The sequence below is a fragment of the Physeter macrocephalus genome, unplaced genomic scaffold (assembly GCF_002837175.3).
Source record: "Physeter macrocephalus isolate SW-GA unplaced genomic scaffold, ASM283717v5 random_374, whole genome shotgun sequence".
NCBI lineage: Eukaryota > Metazoa > Chordata > Mammalia > Artiodactyla > Physeteridae > Physeter > Physeter macrocephalus.
This window is the reverse complement of record NW_021145646.1, coordinates 25,069-46,051: the sequence shown is the minus strand read 5'-3', so window position 1 is coordinate 46,051 and position 20,983 is coordinate 25,069. Positions and strand designations below refer to the sequence as shown.

Sequence of the window (20,983 nt, the reverse complement as noted above, 5' to 3'; positions counted from 1 at the left end):
TGCATTTGGACGTTTGAAGTTTAAAACTTGAAAAGTACATTTGGCTTAAAAGCGTAGAATTGTCAAGGATGTTCATCACTGATTTATGTCTCATAATGAGAAAAATGGGAAACAATTTAAATGTTCTTAAAAGTAGGAAGCCGATTTAATAAATCAGCAATAGCTGTGTGACAGAATACTTTGTGGCTTTAAAATTATGCTTTTGAAGAATATTTAGTGACAAGAAAAATGTTCATGCAAAAATGTGAAGTAAGAAAAAGTGACAAGCAAAACATCGTACAAAACAAGTAAAATACGTAGATATTTATAGGCAAAGAAGCATCAAAAGCAAGCGCTTGCCGCTGGGAGTCGGGAGGAGTGGGAAGAAGTGATCTTTTCCTGTAGTTTTGAGTTTCCAACAATGATCACGTACTGCCTTAAAATCCGAAGACACTAGTAAGTCCTCAGGGACTTGGGAGGAGCGCGAACAAGGCGGACGCGGGCGGGACCGGGGCGGACGCGGGCGGGACCGGGGCGGACCCCAGCGCCCGGCTGGGGCCGGCGCGACGGGGCGGGGCGTGGAACACTAGTCCAGGCCGGCGAGGGGGGTGCCCAACTTGCGACACCGGGAGGCCGCGGACGCACCGTCGGGAGCGACAGGCAAGCCAGGGGCCCGGGGCCGGCGGGAGTCGGGGGCCGCGGGCCGGCGGCGACCCGGCCAGGGCTGGGGCGGCGCTGGGATAGGGTCCCAGATTTTCTTGGAGTGCGCAGCGGGCCAGAATGGGGCTCTGACTCCCTCACCTTTGGAGTTTCTCTTTCCCTGTGCGCCCCGGGCGGGCGAGTGGCGCCTGTTTAGCCTTGGGAGCCGAGCCGCGGGTTGTGGGCACGATCGGGCTGGGGTCTGAGGGTGTCCTGTCCCCCGCTTCCTGGAGCGTATCTGTCGCTGGGCGTGTCCACAGTGCCAGCCCCAGGGTGGCCAGCTGTGCGTGGGATAAAGGCTGTCACGGCCTTAAGCTGGTGGGAGGGGGAGGGGAGGCGGCCCAGGGCCTGGCCTGGCCTCGGCTTGGCTCTGCACGCCCTGGTGGCAGCTTTGGTGTAGACAGGTGACCGAGTATTTGAGTGAGTTGGGGACCGGGTGGAAGCCATGAGCAACCCCCATTCTTGGCGTGGGGAACCTTCCACCTCTGTCACCACGACTTTGCCTCAGTCCACCCCCTTCTAGCCACTGCCCTCAGACTGGGTTCAGAAAGCTACCTGGAAGTACCAATACCGTCCTTCTCGTGGCCTCTTTGGGCCGGAGTAAAAACCAAACAGGAAAATGGGAACGGGGAAAACCGCGGAGACGGGACAGCGGGAGGGGCAGTAGAGGAAGGCTGCTGAGAGGCTCGGCCCTGATCTTGCGGGTTCTGCACCAGCTCTTGTCTGCTGGGGGTCACCACCCCTTCTGACCCCACGGTGGCGTCTGTGTGGCATCCAGGGGGTGGGGTTCCCCCTGAGGAACCTGGACATGGGATGAGGGGGGTAGGCCTGGGAACCAGGGACAGAGGCAGATGTCATGGAAGGTCCCTCGGGTGTCCAGTTCTCTGGGGCTCTGAAATATTCATCTCACTGGTGAGCTTTGGTTTCAAAGCTGGTGCCTTTGGCGTGGCCAGCGGTGGCGGGAGGAGCCGAGCGCTTCCTTGGGGCTGCTTCGTCAGGGGCAAGGGGGCAGCCATACTTCGTCCTCACCTGCCTGCTCTCCCCACCTCTCCAGCCATGAGGACCCAGAGACCCAGTTTAAAATTTAGAAAGTAGCGTTGGGACCACACAGGGTCAAGTGCCCTGACTTCCTGTCATCTTGTGCCGTGATCTCAGGGCCTCACCTGTAAAAACAGGCACCTCAGAGAGGTAATGACAGGGTACACCTCAGGTGTGGGGAGAAGCTCACTTCATGAGCTGGGGTAATAGCCGCCTCAGCTCAGCCTCCTCCCGTGGGAATGGCTCAGCTGGAAGAGCACTTCCATCCCCCAAACTTGTCACCCTGGACCCTTCAGAAAGAGCAGAAGCCCCAGGCAAGGGACACACACTGGAAGGGCCAGAGTGGAAGCTCATACAGCAACTTGGGGAGAAGGTCTCTGCTAACAGTATGGTTAACCCTGATGTGGGCTTTCTGGAGTATTCTGTTGGGAATGCCGTGGAGGGGATGGCCTTGACAGAATCTTCCAACCCTGATTCTGGGGATCTAGGCCAAAACCTGGGCCTTGTTTTAAAGAAGAAATGATGCCCGGAAGTCCACAGGCCACAGTGCCAGGTACCTAGAGGGTCAGGGAGGAGGATGGGAATGAGTCCTTAATTCTCGCATGTAATGATTGGTATGTTTTCCTATTACATGAAGGCGATGTTAGGGGATCGCAGCCTCCTGGCTCTGTGCTGGTTGGAGATGTCCCCCAGCCCTTGGCAGTGAGTCCCGTTTTGGAGATTATAGCGGCTGTGGGGACAGGGCAGAGGAAGGCCCCTCGCAGAGGATCCGGCTCTGAGAGTGAGGGGGCCTGCCTCGTACTGAATGTGACTATTCTGAGGGGCTGGGGGTGAGGACAGGGGTTTCACGATATGAGGAGTTAGGACATGAATCATTCTGAGGTCACTCTATAAAACAAAGGTGGCCTGGCCAGCATGCCACAGGATGGTAACTAGGTGTGCCCTGATAAAAATGTTCCAGCCTTAAGGAAGTTTGAAGGAACAAAGCCGAACACATTTGCTCAGTGCAGAACTTCTCAGAGGCTTCCTATGCCATTGTGCCTTGTGAATTTCCAAAAGGGGATATGGGTTGTTTTTTTTCAGACTTATCTGTTTCTGAGCTCATCCATTAACATCTCTTGGGGCGGTGCTCTTTAGAGCAGTCTGGGAGATGCCTGGCTGGATGAGTCTAGCTTTCCACTCCCTGGTTCCGGTAACTAATGCCTCTTCCTTTCCCCAGTGTGGGCTGATTTGGGGGAAAAGGAGGCCAAAGGAGGTCATTTGCCTGGATCCCCACAACTAGTTAGTGACAGAGTTAGAACCTGAACCCAGATCTCTTGACTTCCTGCCTCGCACTCTTTCTCTTCTGCAGCGTGTCGCTGTTTCTCTGCAGGCTCTGTGGTGAGTGAGACCCAGGAGATGCTGGCCGCGGGGTCCAGAGGGCGGTCTGGGAGGAGAGGGAGCTATGGCCACCCCCAGGCCCAGCTCATGCCCTGTGCCTCTGCCTCTGTAGCCATCCTCCAGACCAGTTCACATCCGGCGGAGGTTCTTTAGGAAGCAAGTCATTCCGCCCTGAAGCCTTCTGCTCTGGTCTGTTAGGCTGTTCATTCAAAAGCAGAGACTCTTAGAGTCCGAATGGACTTTGATCTTTTGGTTCAGTGCACTTGGTTTACGGATGAGAAAACTTGAGTCCAGAGATGTGCGGTGGCCAGCCCTGACTCACACAGTGGAGTCAGGACCAGAGCCAGGACAAGAACTCAGCTCCCTGCTTCCTAACCCAGGGCTCTGGCAAAGATCGACTTTCTACGAGGGAAAAGGAATTGGTGTCCACGAGAAAGGTCTTCACTACCTCAGTTGGCCCCACGTGTTGGTGTTGGCCTGTTCACACAGGTGACTGGTGGGGGCTTCAGGGGCTTTTGCTCCGGGCAGGTGTAAAAGCAAAGGGCACTCTAAGTCAGACGTCAGATCTGGTTCAGACCTATCTCTGCTGTTCGCCTGCCGTGGGACCCTGGATCGGGTTTTCTCTGAATTTCAGTTTTCTCATCTGTAAGGTAGGGATAAGGATATGCCCCTCATAGGGCCCTTGTGAGGAGCAGACATCCTTGGTACCCAGTAGTAAATACACAGTACTTGCTACTCTAAGTGGTTCTCTTCCTTCCCTGCCCACCGCAGGGAGGGGTTTGTCTCCCTTCTCCGCTGTGGGTTGTTAATTATCTGTCTGACTTTCCCCCTCCTCATCTTGAAGTTCAACTGAAAAGGTAGGAGAAGATGAAACACAAAGGAGACGGATGGGGCTGTGTTTCTGAAGCTGCATCCAGCCCTGGTTATTGCTGTCTGCTTTCCTTATCTGCACTCCCCAGCTGTTCTGACCACTGGCTTGGCTGGGGTCTCCGAGATCATCTGCACTGATGACCCTGCTTTGCTCCCCTGGAGAAGGGTGATGGGGGGACCCTAGTGCTTGGGTCTTCCCATGCCCTCCAGGGTGGCTTCCCCTTCCTGGGAGGCTGGAGCCACCTTCTCAGTTCCCGATTGGAGAGAGGCTACCCTGGTTAGAGACGGGGTGGGAGGGAGGTCATGGGTTGGCAGCTTTATCTGTTTCTGAGCAGGAAGGCATGGAGAACTGGGGGGATGGGGACTTGTTCTGGCTCTGCCTCAGCAATGTGCGCGCTGGCATCTGTTACTCTGAGTTCTCAGACAGCGGGCAGGGCTGGGAATGAAAGTTCCAAACCCATGACCAAGAGGGCCTGTCACGGGCTGGGCAGGAACTTTCTTGGCTCTGGGGTTTCCTGGTCTGTCAAATGACCAGATGATTTCTAAAGTTCATTCCAGCTCTGACGTTTCAGTTTTTAGATCCTCTCGGCGTCATCCTGTTGACCACAGAGGCCAGGCGGACAGAAGGATAAGTTGATTCTGGGCCCCTTGGTCTGTGTGCGTCAGGCCTGGTGGCGTGCCCAGCCGCTCCTGGGTGGATCTTTTTACTCCTCTGCCCTCCTGGCTATGTGCTGGGTTAGGAGGTTGAAGTGTTTTCTTGGAGGGGGGTGAAGAGCTGGGGGAGCTGGGGCAGGTAAAGGAAAAGGAAAGGAAGGAAGGAGGCTGTCACAAGAGGCCTGGTCACAGCAGGCCAGGGGCTGCGCTGCTGTGCCGGCTGGGTGGGGTTTCCTGAGATGCGCACTCTGAGCTATTCTTTCCATTCTGGCTCCGGGCAGCCCGTTCCTGGCAGGGAGGAGGGCAGGCTGCCTGGACCAGTCAGCTGCTCCTTTCCGCCCCTCCCTCTGACACACACACGTACACATGCACCCTCCTGCTGTAACCCCAGTAGCTCCAGCTTCCTCAGCAGATTCCAGAGCCTTAACCCTTCAGATGCCCCCCCAGGGAGCCTGAACCTGGGCCCCAGCTGGCTGGGAGCATGCTGGCCACACTGAGACGGCGCCGGGGGAAGGAGATGGCTTCCCTGAGGTTGCCTCTGAAAACCTTGACAGCCAACGCGTCCTGTGTTTGAGCCCACCCGCTTCCGAAGGCTGGGCCTGCAGGTCATGTAGGAGAAAGGAGAGGTTCTGGCTCCTTCCTGATGGGACATGAGAACGGGGTCATGAGAATGGGCAACGAGCTTAGCTCTAGCTTGACAAGGATGGGATGGAGTCTGAATGTCTTGACAAACTGCACTGTGAGGAAGAATGCTGTACTGGTTCAAGCTGCCAGCAACGGAACAGCCTTGCTTCCTGTTGTTGGAGTGCGTATGCCAACAACAGAAGCAGAATGCCTACTGTATTTTAGGAAAATTCAGACTTCCGACGGGGAACCTTAAAGGTCCTTTTTGGCCCCTGGAGACTGTGAGCCCCTGCAGTAGCTACCAGCGGAACTCAGATGACCTGATTCCTGGTTTCTAGTCTCTGGGTATCAATCATACTCACTTTGTATCCTCTCCCACCTCTTTCCCCTCCTTCCCTTTGGCCTCCACATTCTCCTGCGGTTCCCACCTTTAGTCATAGTAGTGAGAGTAAATACCAACCACTTCTCCCTTTCCCTACTACCTAGTCACATGCCAGGCCCAAACCTCACCCCTAGCTGAGGCCTTAAGGACGTGGAAGTGGCCAGCGCTCCATGTAGGTCGGGCCGTGGCCAGGGAGAAGGCTCAGAAGCTGCCCATGCTGGCAGCCCTGGGCCTGAGGTTCCTGCCCCTCTGTTCGGAGGGGAGTGTGACTGAGCTTAGTTACCCCCCTGACTGGCCTGAACACTCTCTCCGTCTCCGGCGCACAGGTCTCTACGCCAGAGAGCCGGGATGTTGTCCTGGCCCCGGGACCCACTTCGTGGCCAGGGACAGGTCACTCTACCTCCTCCTGCACTGTGGCTGGCTGGCTGGCTGGCAAAGGGAGGGGTCAGCTTGCCTTAGATGAGTGAGTTTCCTTTCAGTGCTGACCTTTAAGAATCTCCATCTCTGACCACTCTCTCTCCGGGTGGTTGCACAGGGTTTGGGGACCATGGGGATGATGGGCGGGGCTGAATGGTTCACTGTCCACTTGCTGTGTGAGCGTTCTTTTGTCAGTAGAGGGTCTGAGACGGGAAGCTTTGAGAAGTGATGTGAAGTTCGGATAGGCAGGGTGTCCAAATGAGGATGAGAGCAGAGACATTAAGAGCCCTGGAGTCGGTCTGGAGCTGACCGACTTCATCACACCCTAGCTAAGTAACCTTGGGCAAGTGACTTAATTCTTCTAAGCCTCTATTTCTTTATTGTAAAAAGGGATAACAACATATCCACCCTGTTGGGCTATCATAAGGATTTAATGAAATAATAACTAAAGATAGGCACTATTTTAAGTGCTCTACATGTATTTTCTCGTTTAATTTTTATAACAACTCTGGTATAGTGTTAAACCCACTTTCCAGATGGAGAAACTGACGCATAGTGAGGTAGAGTGGTCAGTGCCGGTCTCTGGTGAGCATGGGCTGGTGGCTAAGCCCGCAGAGAACCGGACTGTGAGCTTCTGTGTTCCCTGCGGAGAGGTCTACTGGTGAATTCCTCTGAAACGAGAAGCGTCACGGGGAGGGGCGAGGGAGGGCAGAGGGCGTCTTCATGAGTCAGCGGCCCACTGTGCTGGACCGGAACCCCAGAGTCCTGGTGGCCTATCCAAGGCCGGCCTTGCGCTCCCTGATTCACCCTCTGGTTTGGGGAGGGACCTGTTTGCCTGGCTTGGCTTGGCGGGTGGTGCATCTGGCTGGCCTGGCAAAGGGCAGGCCCCGTGCGTGCGTAACTGGGTTTGTCAGATAAGTCCCAGTCCGTTAGGGCTGGAAATGAGCTCAGAGATCATCTGGGTCACTCACCTCATTTCACACAGGTGCACCCTGAGGAGCCGACAGGACCAGGTCACGGTGACATCACTGTCAGCTGGCCCAGCTGGGGCCTCTGACCACAGGGTCTTTCCTGCCAGTGTCTCGCGGGCCGTGTTTAGCCTGTTGTCAGCTGGGCCCATGGCAGTAACGACAGATAACCCTACTCCACAGGTGGCCCACCTGTACTGCTTCCCGCAGACAGGACGCTGTCCTCCGGGTGGAGTTAAGGGGGGTGTTTGGAGGGGGAGGTGGGGAGGGCGTTGTTGTCGGGAGAAGGAGCCTCTTGCCTCAGGGCAAGAGAGCCCAGTTTCTCTCCCTTCCTTTTTAAAAAAAAGTCTATTAAGGAGATGCAGGTATTGTAACTGCTTATGAATTGTATCCTACCCTGACAAACCCAAAATATTTTCAAAAACACTTACTATCCCTGTTTCTTAAACTCGCACCACTCAGTGTTGGGGCTCTCCGTGCTCCGCTCCCTGTTTCCTCAGGGTGCTCTACCCCGCCATGCGGGGCCTTCCGCCATGGCCTGCTTTCGAAGGTTTGCTGTGTCACACCCTCACTGTCAGGAAGGTTTTCTTATTTCTGACCTGACACATTCTTGCTGTTCTGGTCCATTCACTCTGGGAAGATGGAGAACAGCTTTCCTCAGAACGACTCGTTGACTTGGCCTGTTATTCGAGCCCTCCTCCCCGCCCCTCCCTGCTACCTTCCCCTCTCTGTGTTATCCCAGTCGAGAGAGAAGAGTTAAGACAATCCTTTATCTGCACCCTGCAGAGTGCAGGGTGCCCTCAAAAGAGGAGCCGGTTCTCCCGCCCTTCTGGCAGAGCCTCTGGGATGTCTGCTGACCTCGATCTGGGCGCGCTTCCTCCCTGTGGGGTCCTGAAGTTCTTCCCTTGGGAGATGCTCTAGGGGCCGGTGGTGGCCCTGTGAAGGGGCCCAGATTGTGTCAGGGCTTAGGGCCCTTCCAGGAACCTCCTCCTTAGCTCTTCCCAAGTCTTCATCTCTGCCACCTCAGAGGGCAACACCAGGCCCCAAGGCCATTTATTTGGCGTAAGAGGGCCTAAAGAACACAGCATAATATAGAGGACACCTACCCAGGACCTTCAGCCTATCTCGGTTCTGGCTGTGCCATTCACTTGCTAGTTCTGTGATCTTGGGAGTCACTTCACTGTTCTGGGCCTGGGTTCCCTTAGTGGAGCTGAGCATCTGGGGCTGTACAACTCTGGGGGCCCTCTGGGCTCTGTTTCTGGGGTTCCCTTCTCCTCATTCCTCAGCCCTCCCCTGGCTGTGGGGCTCTCCTGCCTCAGAGAAGGCACTGGCTGGATCTGGCGTGACTCCTCAGCGCTCTCTCCTATCCTGGCCTCCAACCCGGGGGGCAAACAGGCAGGAATCACAGGGACACCAGGGACTTGGCTTTCGAAACGTGTGTCTTCCCCCTCCCAGGGGGCTTCGGGGCCCTGCACTCCCTGGCACTGCACTCCCTGGCAAGGCCACGAAGAGAGTGGTGGCAGCCACAGGCTGTCGCATGCCTGACGCTCCTTGGCTGTTATTTGAAGGAACCAGAAAGTCGTGTCTCTGGCCTGCTTTTCTGTGCAGCCTCCCAACCCCCAGCGGCCATCCCCGCGCACCCACTTGCTCAGGCCTCTCGGGTGGCCCCTGACTCAGCCTGCCACCGTTGGCCCTCCTCCTCCAGGCCTGGCAGCTCCAGCCCTGGGGCTAGCTTGTTGTCTTCCACTTTGGGCCTTGGCCCCTCCCCAGCGCTGCCTTTCAGGCCGGGAGCTCCTGCCAGCTGCTGTGGGTGCTGGGCTGACCCCTTCAGTGGGCCCCAGCTGGCCCTGTGACTCACCCGTGGCTTTGCTGGGGCCATCGGGCTTCTTCCCTGGTCACTGGAAGGCCTTCTGAAGTGAGCACAGGGGTGGGGGCGGCGTGGTTCCCAGGCCCGCTGCTCTCATACCACTGATGCCCAGTGACTGCTTCGGGCTCCCGCACTAAATCCCCGTCTCCTGCTTTCCTATGGCAGGAGGCTACACAGAAAGGGCTGGCGTGAAGGCAGAGGGGCAGGGGCTGAGCTGGTGGGGTGGGTGGTACTGGGGGGATGGGGACGGGGACGGTGGCCTGTGGGCAGGGAATGACGCGCTGTGATGGAGAGAGAAAGTTTGAGGCTTTCCTCTCCACAGAGGCAGGCTGGATTGGGGCTGAGTGAGCGGGGCCTGGGCACTCATGACTGCTTCTCTCGTCTTTCTTTCAGGTCCCAGCAGCTGGGGTCTCCCCTCAGCCTGTGAGCAACCATGTCCCACCCCAGTGCCCCCCCTCCGTATGAGGACCGCAACCCCCTGTACCCTGACTCTCTGCCCCCGGGGGCCTACGGGCAGCCATCTGTCCTGCCTGGCGGGTACCCTGCCTACCCACAGCCCGGCTACGGTCACCCTGCTGGCTACCCACAGCCTATGCCCCCCATCCACCCAACGCCCATGAACTATGGTGAGTCCCTGAAGGGCAGCGGGGGTGGGTGGGAGGAGGCAGTACTCAGAGCATGTGAGGCTACTTCCTTTCCTTCCTTCTCAACTTCCTTTATCCCTTTTTTCATCTTCTCTTTAGCTCTCTCCTTCCGTTTCCCCATCTTTGTTACCTCCCTGCTTTTTCCTTCAGCTCCTAGCCCCCCGGACCACCTACCAGCCCCTTTATTCAGAAAGGAGGCTGGGTCCATAAGACACACACCAGAACTTACACATCAGATGAGAAAGTGGCTGGCGAAGTAATTAATTCCTTCAGAGCCATGACCTGTGGAGGCCGTTTCCGTTGCCCAGCGAGGCAGCTGCCACCCCACCTACACTCCTCACTTCCTTAGGAAATGCCTTTGGAACCCGAAGCCCTTTTTTTTTTTTTAAAAATATTCTCGGTGCTGACAAATCCTCATCTCTTAAGGTAACATCTGATTTTTGCAAACATCCAGAAGTTGTTTGGATGTTTGATAAACATCATGGCTGGTAAATTTGGTCAGAAATGAGATGAGATTAGAATGTGGTGAGATTTTCCTGTGCGGCTCACATGCGGATTTTGAAAGCAGCTCCCAAGGAGGCATTCAAACAATGTGTTGAGCCCCTGCAGCATCTCTGGAATCCTGGAGCGCAGCCAACTGTCATCTGGCCGTACGTGTTCTGGTGTGAATATTGGTACATCAGTCACGTTTCTGGTCATGCCTCGTCCTGTGCACGCATACCCCTGATATTTCTGTTTTCCCCGAGTCCTAATGTTTGCCTGATGTAGATCAGTCTGCACGCTCGGTTCTCCATCCTCCACACACATGCGCTGTTTCTATCTTCCGTTTCCTCCTTCCACCCCTGAGTCCCTGCTCTGACTCCGCCAGCCCCTCTCCCCCGCGCTTGCCTGGATTCCTCATGAGATCGTGTCCCCGTGGTGGCAGTGACCACAGGTCACCTCAGTAAATGCATGCTGACGGAGTGATCACACCTAAGCCCCCCTTTGGCCAGGGGTACGCTGCTCCCTGTGGTACAAGCTCTGGTCACATGGAAGGTATCTAGAGGACCTGGCTGGGGAGTTCCTGAGTTGTCAGACATGTCTTTTGGCTGGAGGTACCTAAGACTGTGAGATAGTGCCATGGAGCCTTGGGGATTGAGGCCACACGTCCCAGGTCCCCAGTTGGTCATATGTGATCTGTCCCCAGGCCCAGGCCAGGGCTATGATGGGGAGGAGAGAGCTGTGAGTGACAACTTCGGATCTGGAGAGTGGAGTGACAGGAAAGTCCGACACGCCTTCATCCGAAAGGTGAGATGTGGGTTGGGAGGCGGGTGAAACTGGGCCCCTGGGGCTGGGGGAACGGAGCGGGGGGGGAACACTTGTTTCCATGCACATGTGCTGCTGCCTTCCGGGTCCTCTCTAGCCCTGCACTCTCCTCAAAGGGGACCCCAGTTCCTCTAACCTGTGTTCACCCACCTTTTGTTCCTCTGTTCCTTGACCTTGTTTTGGGGGGCAGATTCGATCTGGGAAAATCTGGGCAGCCTCTGCTGAAGTGTTCTGCCCCCTGCAAGCTTCCTTCTCCTGTTAGATGGGAGCAACTTGAAGCCAGAACTGACTGCACTTGCTCGCAGCCCCTGCCTCCCGTCTCACGTCTGCCCGGCACCTGCTCAGGGTGGACAGATACCTGACCAATGTCAGGCTGAACCGCTGCAGGCGCGGATGCTGTATCTGGGAGTGCGGTGAGGCAGGGGGCAGAGGCAGGGCAGTGAGTGCCAGTGGAGGCCAGGTGCTGGGCAGGGAGGGGGAGAGGACAGGGAGCAGCGGGGGGTGGGGGTCAGCCCTGTGGGGGGCGTGTACAGTATCTGAGCCCTTACTGGGGGCGGCCTCTCTGCCAAGCTGCAGCTGGGGCAGGCTCCCAAGTGGAAGGGGCGTTAAGAGTAGATCCTTCATGATGAGGCAGGAGCCTCCTCCCTAGCTCTGAAAGAGGGGCCAGGGCTAGGGTGGTAAGGTCTTTGGGGCTCCTTGGTCTCGGGCCGGCTGCTTCCTTGGGAGAGGCCGGGAGTGCAGGGTGGTGACCGTGCTCCCCACCACTGCCTGTGTTCCAGGTTTACACCATCATCTCCATCCAGCTGCTCATCACGGTGGCCATCATCGCTGTCTTCACCTTTGTGTGAGTCTCTAGGCCTCTCCGCACCGCTGGGAAGTAGCTCTGGGGTCCTGGGCTCTGGGTCACCTGCTGGGAGTGTGGCTTGGGGTGGGCCCTCAACTCAGAGGGACTGGAAGAGGAGCTGGGATGTGGGCGATTAGAGAAGAGGGGGCAGGGCCTCGGCAGGGAGGCAGACAAGCCGTGGTGTGACTCCTCTCTTGTCCCCCCTGCTCCACAGGAAGCCAGTCAGCGAGTTCGTGAAGGCAAACCTGGCCGTCTACTACGCATCCTAGTGAGTCTGTGCTCCTCTCTGCACGGGGGCAAGGAGAGGAGGGGTGACAGTTGACCAGCTTTTCGGGTCAGGGATCAGATCCTTTTGGAGAGGGGCCCTCCCAGCTGTGCTGGGAAGTGTGGGTGTGTGCCACCAAGTGTAAGTGTCACGGAACTCCTGAGAGCCAGGGGTAGGGGACTGGTGGCAACGTGCATCCTGCAGAACAGTCCCCGTGTTCTGGCAGCCTCTCTGCGGTGGCTCCTGCAGCCTTCTCCCTGGCCAAACCCCCTGTTACAGATGTCCTCAGTGCCCCTGGCTGGGGTGATCTTGTCCTGCTGGGTAGCTTCCCCTCAGACTTCTAGATAGCTCTCTGGACCTCCAGCCTGCCGGTGTGGTGAGTGCTGCCAGGCTGGGCCGGGAGGGGACCAAGAGGCAGAGTGGGTCTAGAGGCTACTTCCCTGTCTCTTCTCCCCAGTGCTGTGTTCCTGGTCACGTACCTGACCCTTGCCTGCTGCCAGGGACCCAGGTGAGTCCCAGAGACTTAAACAGTGGGAAGGGATGGGGGTGTGGGGCTGTTTTGCACAGAAAGGGGATTTCTTAGAGCAGCTAAGTGGAGACGTACCGGCAGTGATGATGATGATGGTGGCGGCTATCGTTCGGCTGTGTGCAGAGTGCCTCACGTGTGCGGGATCTATTTAGCTATCTAGCTGTTATTCTTACAGCTACCCTGCGAGATGTGTAGCACTTAAACTCTTTAACAAATAGGAAGAACCCAAGGCTCAGAGAGGCCGAGGAACTTTCTCACAGTCACACAGGTAGTCAGAAAGCTGCAAACGAATCCAGGTCTTTGTGGCTCCACAGCCCAGGTCTGTCCTATTGTCCCTCTTGTCCCTGCATAGACACCTGAGCAGGTATCAAGGGCCGTGCCAGCCTCGCCTCCCCCAAGTCCAGGCCTAATTCTCCAGACACATAAGCCAAGAATTTCCTTCTGCTAACGGAGCCTCTGAGACCTGGCCGGCCCCACACCACTTAACTATGGTTTCTTTCCCTTCAGACGCCGTTTCCCATGGAACATTATCCTGCTGACCCTCTTTGTGAGTCTAGAAACGTCCAGGGTGTGGAGATGGTGAGGGAGGGCTGGTCCCAGGGAAGGGATGGCATGCCGTGGTGGAAGATGTCCCTAGCCTCTCCCCGACCTTACCCTGACCCCTGCCCTTGGTCTCCCCGGGCTTTCCGACTCAGTCACACGTATCGCCAGCTCTGGCAAACCCTCCTGGCCGTGCCTCCAGGGCTCCGGCTCTCTTCTTTTTTATTTTTATTTTTTTTTTTTTTTGCGGTACGCGGGCCTCTCACGCTCCGGACGCGCAGGCTCAGCGGCCACGGCTCACGGGCCCAGCCGCTCCGCGGCATGTGGGATCTTCCCAGACCGGGGCGCGAACCCGTGTCCCCTGCATCGGCAGGCGGACTCCCAACCGCTGCGCCACCAGGGAAGCCCCGGCTCTCTTCTTAAGTGTCTCACTCTGGTCTCTGTCCTTCCCTCAGACTCTTGCCATGGGCTACATGACCGGCACCATTGCCAGGTACGTTCAAGGACAGTTACTACACGGTGGTGTGTTTTATAGGGGAGCGTGGGGCATCTCTGGGCTGACAGCCACCTGTATGGGTGGATTCTGGGCACGATGTTTCCAGAAGTAGTAGCTTTGGAGTCATTCGTGTGTGGCGTATGCCTCTGGCCTCTCTCAACTCCTTCCCTGCAGCGTGTATGACACCAAAGCCGTCATCATTGCAATGACCATCACTGCTGTGGTGTCCATTTCAGTCACCATCTTCTGCTTCCAGACCAAGGTGAGGGCGCCGGAGGGCCCTTCCCTGGCCACCCCATCCCCCTGTTTTATACAGACCTGGCCTTCTGGGCTTGGCACTTGAGCAGGCCTGGAAGGGCCCACACCCCTATGCCAGGCATTTCCCTCAGAGACCTTAATCCCCTTCCCTTCACAACTACATCCGCAAAACTGCTTCCTGTGTCTGTCCTTAGAATGTCACGGTCACTCCCAGGGCCCCCAGGAGGCAGCACTGGGACTCCCTGGAGGAAGAGGGAGGGCCTGGCTGGCTGGGCCAGGTGGTTCGTCTGACACGTGCCTCCCCCTCTCTTCCTGGCAGGTGGACTTCACCTCGTGCACAGGCCTCTTCTGTGTCCTGGGCATTGTGATGATGGTGACTGGCATTGTCACTGCCATCGTCCTGTCCTTCCAATATGTGAGTGTCCCGGGAGAGCCGGAGTCACTGAACCCAGTGCCCAGGGCAGACTTCCTGTATATCGTGGTGTAGCAGGCCCCACAGGCCTCTGGCTTCTAGAACCTCTCGACTGGCTAGCAAAGGCACCCACGCTGAAGCGCCATCCTCTGGATTGGGGTATCTTTGGAAATGGCAGGTCCTGAGAGCCATAGCACCTGAGGCCCTGGATAGCATCATGGGATTCCTGTGGGCAGCAGTGGTTAGATCTGTCTGACAGCTGAGACCAGGTTCTCGGAGGCAGGTTGCCAGAGGAACCCAGAGGACCAAGAAGATGGGCTTGGGTGGAAGGGACCTTAGGGATCCACTGTATCTAACTCTTCTTTTATTCCAGTCAGTGGGAGGGACAGCGTGTGAGGCCCCTAGGCTGAGGGGAGCTTCATGGCCGGGAGGGGAGAACAGTGCTGGAAGAGGAAGCACATGAATGGGAGGGCCGCCTGCCCACTTGACCATGGCTGGCCCTGCCCTTCTGTGGACAGGCCCCTGGAGGGCTGTTGAGCAGGGCTGCCCTGGGGGTGCTCCCTGACTCTGCTGTTTATCAGGGTGTCTGGGGGGCTTCCCTCCCAGCCCTCTCCTTTAGTCTGTCCCTCCCAGGCTGGGCTGCAGGAACACGGTCTATTGAAGGCTGACCATGACTAGGGTAAAGGCGATGGGGCTCTTCAAGCAGTGCATGCCTGGGTCTGCCCCTCCCAGAGCTAGAACTCAGCCACTTTCTTTCTTCCAGAAGCATAGTGGACACCTCTGTACCTTGACTAACTTTGGAGACTGGTTAGGCTAAAGGATGCTGTGATTGGTTTTATATGGCCATTGGACGATGACCTTTGTTTTCTCTACCATATATGTTACTATTCTTAATTTCTCCCAGGATCTGGAAGGTAGAAGTGGTCCTTTCACGTAGCTGGCTTCCTGGATCTTCGCACTTGGCCAGACATCCAGGGGGGAAGATGGTCCTGAGGGCCTGCCTCAGTCCAAGCTATGCTAAGATTTCTAATGCCATCCCTGTCCCTTCCCTTCTCCCCAGGTTTACTGGCTGCACATGGTCTATGCTGCTTTGGGGGCCATTTGCTTCACTTTGGTGAGTAAGGCCCCGCCCCCTCTAGGAAGGGGAGCTGAGGGGACAGAGGGGAGGAACTGGGAGGATGGTGAATGTAGGCCGCTTGGGAGGCAGGGAGTGGGGCCACAGCTGCCCTTCCCTTTCCCTACTGTCCAGAGGTTCCACTGATTTTCTGGGCATTCCCGTCATCTCTTGTTCACACCGCCTGCTATGAGAACAGTCAGTGGGCCGTATTATGGAGACGGTGTGTCTGTCTCCCTTTCTGGACTGTGAACTGCTTAATGGCAGAGACCATGTGTTCTGCTGTTCATTAACGTGTTCCCTAAGCACATCTAATGGCCCAGAGGCTCCCAGGACAGATCCGCTGACCACTGAGCCCCTGGGTCCTCATGTGTGGCTTCCTGTCCTGCAGTTCCTGGCTTACGACACACAGCTGGTCCTGGGGAACCGGAGGTACACCATCAGCCCGGAGGACTACATCACCGGCGCCCTGCAGATCTACACAGACATTGTCTACATCTTTACCTTTGTGCTGCAGCTCCTGGGGGATCGAAATTAGGGAGCACCTCCCGTTCCGCCCTACCTTGGACTTTCCCTTCCCTAGAGGGCTGGGCCCTGTGACCTGGGTCTGGGCCTAGACCCCTTTCCTTCCCCTCAAGTAATATGCCCATTTTCCTTTCTGTCCGGGGATGGGTAGCCTCTCTGGCTGTGGATGTGTAGGTACTTGGTGGGGTTGGAGGAACTAGGGACTAACTCTTGCCCTTAGTGGACTTGGCAGGAACTGGGCCAAAGATGTGCATTCTCCCTCCGCCCACTATGGGGCACCAAATCCTTAACAGTTGGGGTTGGAGTGGGGAGGGATGAAAAGAGCCTATTTGATAGCTAAAATGGAATATGAGAGCTAGGAGGGACTTTCTGGTGATGGGGTTTCCTCTCCCACTTCTGCCACGGGCTTCTGGACTTGATAGCTGGAGCAGTTTCCTCTCTCAGCCCCCAACAAAGCCAGAGAGCTTTGCCCGCCGCCTCCTGGACTCATAGGCATTATCCTGTACTTCTTCGGTAACCCTTGGCGCCTTCCGACTCAGGAAGGTAGAGGGGGTTTGTGCCCGTGGGTCTCCCCTGCTTCAACCTCTTCTTTCGATAGCGCATATATACTGATCTTCTGGGTTAAGGGTGGGGAGGAAGAGGAGAGCGAGCAAAGTCAAGCGCAGAGGCCAATACAGAGCAGTATCTGTCCGGGGCTTCCTCATGGCTTGTGGTGGTAGTGCAGGCCCCTCTGCGGCCACCTGGTCCCCATTCTCCAAAGCTGCCTGGGGCCTCCCTGGTGCTTCTGAGATCTCTAGTCAGAGGGACCTCTTGCTTCCTGTGCTCAGGCTGCTCAGAGCAGAATGTGAGGGACAAAGGTCAGGAGATGGGGTGGTGTGTAGGATCACCACTTCCTGCCGTGTGGCCAGGAAGTAACCAGGGTGAAGAGAGACTGGGGTGTGGGCAGGGGAAATGCCTTGGGGTCCCTCACCCTGAGAGATACGGAAGCTTATTGTGGTACCCATGGTTCTTTGCTTCTGCTAACTCGGGGAGGGCCCCAAGAAGAAGGAGACGCCCCTTTTAGTTTGTAAACTCATGCTTGGGGGATTTAAGACTTGGGCCCCGTCTCTCCAGCCAACTACCGCTTTCTTCATGACACCAACTGCCTCAAGCTGGAATGGGGAAGGGGGACAAGGGTCATTCTATGGGCTGGGGTGGAGACTCAATCAGCCCAGGGTATAATTAGGGCTTCTCTATTAAGTATTTGGTCCTAAATATATCCCACAAAAGGACATAACGAGAAATGTAATAAAGTTTAATGTTTAGAAGGTAAAACCCTGTTTGGCTCTGGTTTTCTTCACTTTTAAGGTGTTGTCAGCTCTGGGAGAATTTGTCTGGCTCTGCCCGATGCATCCACATCCTAGCTTTGCATGCTGGCTTGGTATCGTCTACCTTTTCTACGATAACCAAGTATACTTTGTCCCAGCGCTTCCTGGTGATGGATGGCTCAACCCTCAACCCCAGGTCTGGCAGGGGCCGCTCAGAGCCATTGCACATGACCTTTTCTGCATCACGGACCCTTTACAAAAGTGCACGAGAGCTATGAATTCTCTTCCCCTCAAAACTGTATTGTGTACACACGATTTCACATATGGGGCGTGGGGGTGGGGATGGACCACAATGTTCAGGTTTAGAACTCCTGCCTTAGAAATAACTAGTTCAATCCCTCTTAACGAACAAGGAAACTGAGGCCCAGAGAGGTTGAGTCATTTGGACTCAGCCAAGAGGATTAAGTGCTTTTTTAAACTCCACACCCTGAACGCCTTCTTTGATTCTCTTTATTATTTGTTTAGGCTGAGTGGAACCCCACCCTCCTGGCCAGCAGCTCTGAGGGCTTGGTCCCCAGGGCCTGAGCCTAGGCTTGTACTTAAGTCTCTGTGGTTTCCCCAACCATTCAGCCTGGAACACTGAGGCTTCTGTGAGAGGGAGCACACATGAGTAACCAACCCCACACTCTGCCCCTCCCTTCCCAAGGGATTCACAAACCCCATCCTGGTTCCTTTCCACTCAAACGCTCAGTAACTTTATTTGCCTTTGGCTGGTTTCTCGGGAGGGATGGGGCTGGCAGCAGCCTGGGCTTCAGGCGCCCTCTGGTGGGCCTCAGAGGCAAAGACCAGAAAGGACTTGACAGTCTGGAGGCCACAATCAATACAGTCTAAGGGAGGGTTGCAGTGTTCCTCACCACTGCACCCCGGACCCAGCTTCAGGAGTCGGGGCATGATGGGAGGAGGCCCTGAACCTCTGGCTCTCATACTCGCCCGTGTTGGATGCCCGCATGTTCTGCCGAGCCTTCATCTGCTTCAAACGGTCCTTGTCCACTTCCCGCTTGGTGAGGATGAAGAGGAGGATACCACAGGGGAAGCCGATGGCCCTAGGGGTGGGGAGATGTGCACGGGGTTTGGGGAGGGGCCAAGCCTGAGCCAGAGGAGCTGGGGAGAATCTCATTCCAGCCTCACCAATTGCATGAACACTGCAATACCACTCGCATCTATTCAGCCTCTGTGCTGGCTGCTGGAGGGTCCCACTCAAATCAGATCCTGTCGCTGCCCTGCTCAAAACCCTGTAATAGCTCTCTATCACTTCCTGGCCAAGTTCAAACTCCTAGGCACGGCACAAAAGGGCCAGTGTGGTTGGGTCTCTGCTCACCTCGTCATTCCTTTCCCCTTTAGCCTGACACTCCTCAGCATGAGCCCTGCCATCTCCTGCTGTAGCAACTGTGCAAGATTTTCCAGACAGCCCATCCTCTTTCCCTCTCCAAATCTTGGCAAAGATTCCCTCTGCCTAAACCACCCCATACCCCCTCCCAGACTCCCCTTCTTAATCTGAGTAACTGCTACGTGGGAGGCACTTCAGGGTGGGGAAATGTCATGGAGTCACAAGACCTGGTGAGAATCCAGCTCTGAGCCTCAGTTCCCTCCTCTGTAAAATGGGGATGTCCTATTTATCTCAGAAAGACTAAAACATTACACGGTAAAGTACGGGCATACCTTAGGTGCTGGAAAAAATGTTAATTTTTCCCCTCCTTTTCTTTTAATATTGATCAATAATACGTATTAAGATCAGAGTTAGCTTCAAATAACAACGCACTGAACACCTTGTAGGTGCTACTACTATACAACTAATATAATCTCGCGTGACATCAATTAAATCTCAATTAAAATCTCAATTGGGTCTTGCCCCAAGCTCCCAAAAGAGAGGATGAGGCCAGGGACCCAAATATGAATCAGATTAGCTCAGCTCACTCCACAGAAAACCCACTATCTCTCCAATTTCACATACTTTCCCAACTCCCTCCCCTGCCCCAGTCCTCTGAGATTCCAGTCCTCACACCCAGCAATCCCGTCTCCGCAACCTTGGATTCAGCTCACCACCTAAAACTTGGAGAAGTTTCTGGGTCCCACCCTGCCCTGGTGCCACTCCCCACTGGTGGGCAAAGGGTTAGTTAAAACTCACCAGGCTAGTCCCACAGCTTTCATTGGGTTCTTGCCCCTCTTTCTGGGAATGTATTCCAGTTCAGGGGATAGGGGCTCAGGCTCCTCCTTGCACTCTGGGGAGCTGTGGCTTTGCAGTGCCCGGGTCCTGTTCTGGGAAGCCTTGTTAGCTGTGGCTCCTGAGAGAATCCCTGTGGATGGAGGCAAGGAAGGTAGGTAAGAGAAGGTGAGAAGAAAGCCCGGGGAAGGAATGGCTGAGATCTGAGGAAAGGGAGTGACTGCAGTTTGGAGTAACAAGTATCAGGGAAAGTCCAGAGGGAAATGGGAAAATCGTCATCGAGGTGGCACCTTTGAAAGCCACTTGCACGTCACTGCGGGCTCATCACCCTGGTGCCAGGAGAGCGAGCTTTGCTGTTCTTCATCTCATCAGACGACAGGATGTGAAGGACTGCAGTGGGGCTCACATAGAGACGTATGAAGGAAATCCGAGAAATGGTTTTCAAACTGCAGAATGTTAGCACTGGAAGGGAGCTTAAAGGTAGTCTACTCCATCCCCTCATTTTATAGAAGAGGAAACTGAAGTCCCAAGAGACGAACTGCTTCGCCCAAGGTCAAACTGCTAATTATCCGGGGCTAGAACCCAAGCCTCCAGAAGCCCAGGGCTCTTTCCTCTGCACTGCGGTGAGTGTGAAACACCTGGAGCACGGGAGTCTAAAAGGCTTCCTTGGGGCTCCCTTTCGCTGCAAGACCCCAGAGGTGTCGTGTAACGGGAAGGCTGAAGGATGGACTGGGTGACCTCTAGAGAGCATCTTTTAGCTCCCAGACTCTTTAAGATCCTGCAGAGGGGTGTGGGCAGCAATCGACAGCCCTGACCTCCTGCTATCGCCGAGCGGGATGTGAGAAAAAAGGTGCCCCCTGCATTCCGGCCCTCCCCGGGGCCCCTCTCCTTACCCCGGAGGACGCGGGCATTTCTCGCCCCCCGGCCCTTCAGCGCCGTAGCAGCTACCACCGCCGCCATGTTCAGATCCCACCCCACTTCACCGCGCTCCCCGCCGGGAATTGTAGTTTGCGTAAGGGGCCTCCCCCGCTCTTCCCGTCCAGCCTACAGACCAGAAACTACACCTCCCAGAAGCCCGCGGAGCAGACCCGGGAGAACTACTATTCCCAGGAGATCCCCCGGAGGCGCGCACGCTCGCTTGTTGCCCTCCTGTTGGGGGCGGAGTCAGGTCGGGCGGAGTTGTGTTCTCCTGTCCACGCTCCGACCCCGTCTCCCAACTCTGCCCTGTGACTGGTGGTTACGCCAGCCCACCCCCTTCGCTATTGGTCGAGAGGCCGTCGCTCTCCCTGCCGGGGAGTCGCCTACGCCTACTTCCTCCCGGGAGGAGGGGCTCGAGTTCCGCGTCGTCGTGCAGAGCTGACTCTGGGAGGCGTTTGGGCCCAGAGAAGTGGGTTCGCCGCTTGCGCCGCATGGAGTCCGAATCGGAAAGCGGGGCCACCGCTGACACCCCTCCACTGGAGACCCTGAGCTTCCATGGTGATGAAGAGATTATCGAGGTGGTAGAACTGGATCCCGGTCCGCCGGACCCGGGTGAGAGCTGCCGATCCTCAGGCCACGGGACAGGAGGCGCTCACCCCTGGCCTTTGACCCCTGCTTCTCCCCCTCCCCACCCCACCCCCACCCCACCACCCGCCACCCCACCGGT

At 56.2% G+C, this 20,983-nt stretch overlaps 3 protein-coding genes across 10 annotated transcripts in view; 2 read left to right on the top strand and 1 right to left on the bottom strand.

The window, feature by feature from the left end:
* The first annotated feature begins 331 nt into the window (after nucleotides 1-331).
* On the top strand, nucleotides 332-16,131 carry TMBIM1 (transmembrane BAX inhibitor motif containing 1). Of its 7 annotated transcripts, none has more exons than XM_007100406.4 (12): nucleotides 334-639; nucleotides 9,272-9,504; nucleotides 10,709-10,809; nucleotides 11,607-11,671; nucleotides 11,886-11,939; nucleotides 12,394-12,444; nucleotides 12,973-13,012; nucleotides 13,461-13,498; nucleotides 13,676-13,763; nucleotides 14,079-14,174; nucleotides 15,232-15,285; nucleotides 15,677-16,131. In XM_007100406.4, the coding sequence occupies exons 2-12, from the start codon at nucleotides 9,312-9,314 to the stop codon at nucleotides 15,821-15,823; spliced, it is 927 nt and encodes a 308-aa protein (XP_007100468.1). In that variant the 5' UTR covers nucleotides 334-639; nucleotides 9,272-9,311; the 3' UTR covers nucleotides 15,824-16,131. The 7 variants fall into 7 exon arrangements, with proteins under 7 accessions (XP_028341081.1, XP_007100468.1, XP_028341078.1 ...); XM_028485277.2 differs by lacking the exon at nucleotides 334-639 and adding an exon at nucleotides 1,528-1,590; XM_028485276.2 differs by lacking the exon at nucleotides 334-639 and adding an exon at nucleotides 3,062-3,096.
* A 1,714-nt stretch (nucleotides 16,132-17,845) lies between these two features.
* LOC102994187 (probable hydrolase PNKD) lies at nucleotides 17,846-20,310 on the bottom strand. The gene is made up of 3 exons (XM_007100408.4): nucleotides 20,232-20,310; nucleotides 19,303-19,471; nucleotides 17,846-18,220 (listed from the first exon to the last, which is right to left on the bottom strand). Exons 1-3 carry the CDS (start codon nucleotides 20,296-20,298, stop codon nucleotides 18,028-18,030), a joined length of 429 nt encoding a protein of 142 aa, XP_007100470.1. The 5' UTR covers nucleotides 20,299-20,310; the 3' UTR covers nucleotides 17,846-18,027.
* A 354-nt stretch (nucleotides 20,311-20,664) lies between these two features.
* Nucleotides 20,665-20,983, top strand: part of AAMP (angio associated migratory cell protein) — a 5,076-nt gene continuing 4,757 nt past the window's right edge. For both annotated transcript variants that reach the window (XM_007100411.4, XM_007100412.4), the window contains exon 1: nucleotides 20,665-20,868. In XM_007100411.4, coding sequence (XP_007100473.1) covers nucleotides 20,748-20,868 — 121 coding nt within the window. In that variant the 5' untranslated portion in view covers nucleotides 20,665-20,747. The remainder of the gene's footprint in view (nucleotides 20,869-20,983) is intronic.

Excerpts from the sequence above, each read along its gene's own strand:
- TMBIM1 (XM_007100406.4), top strand. The coding sequence starts at position 9,312 with ATGTCCCACCCCAGTGCCCCCCCTCCGTATGAGGACCGCAACCCCCTG. Across the intron at positions 12,445-12,972 it reads GCCTGCTGCCAGGGACCCAG|ACGCCGTTTCCCATGGAACA; the intron begins GTGAGTCCCAGA and ends CTTTCCCTTCAG. Across the intron at positions 13,013-13,460 it reads TTATCCTGCTGACCCTCTTT|ACTCTTGCCATGGGCTACAT; the intron begins GTGAGTCTAGAA and ends TCCTTCCCTCAG.
- LOC102994187 (XM_007100408.4), bottom strand. The coding sequence starts at position 20,298 with ATGGCGGCGGTGGTAGCTGCTACGGCGCTGAAGGGCCGGGGGGCGAGA. Across the intron at positions 19,472-20,231 it reads AAATGCCCGCGTCCTCCGGG|GGATTCTCTCAGGAGCCACA; the intron begins GTAAGGAGAGGG and ends CTCCATCCACAG. Across the intron at positions 18,221-19,302 it reads AAAGCTGTGGGACTAGCCTG|GGCCATCGGCTTCCCCTGTG; the intron begins GTGAGTTTTAAC and ends CCCCACCCCTAG.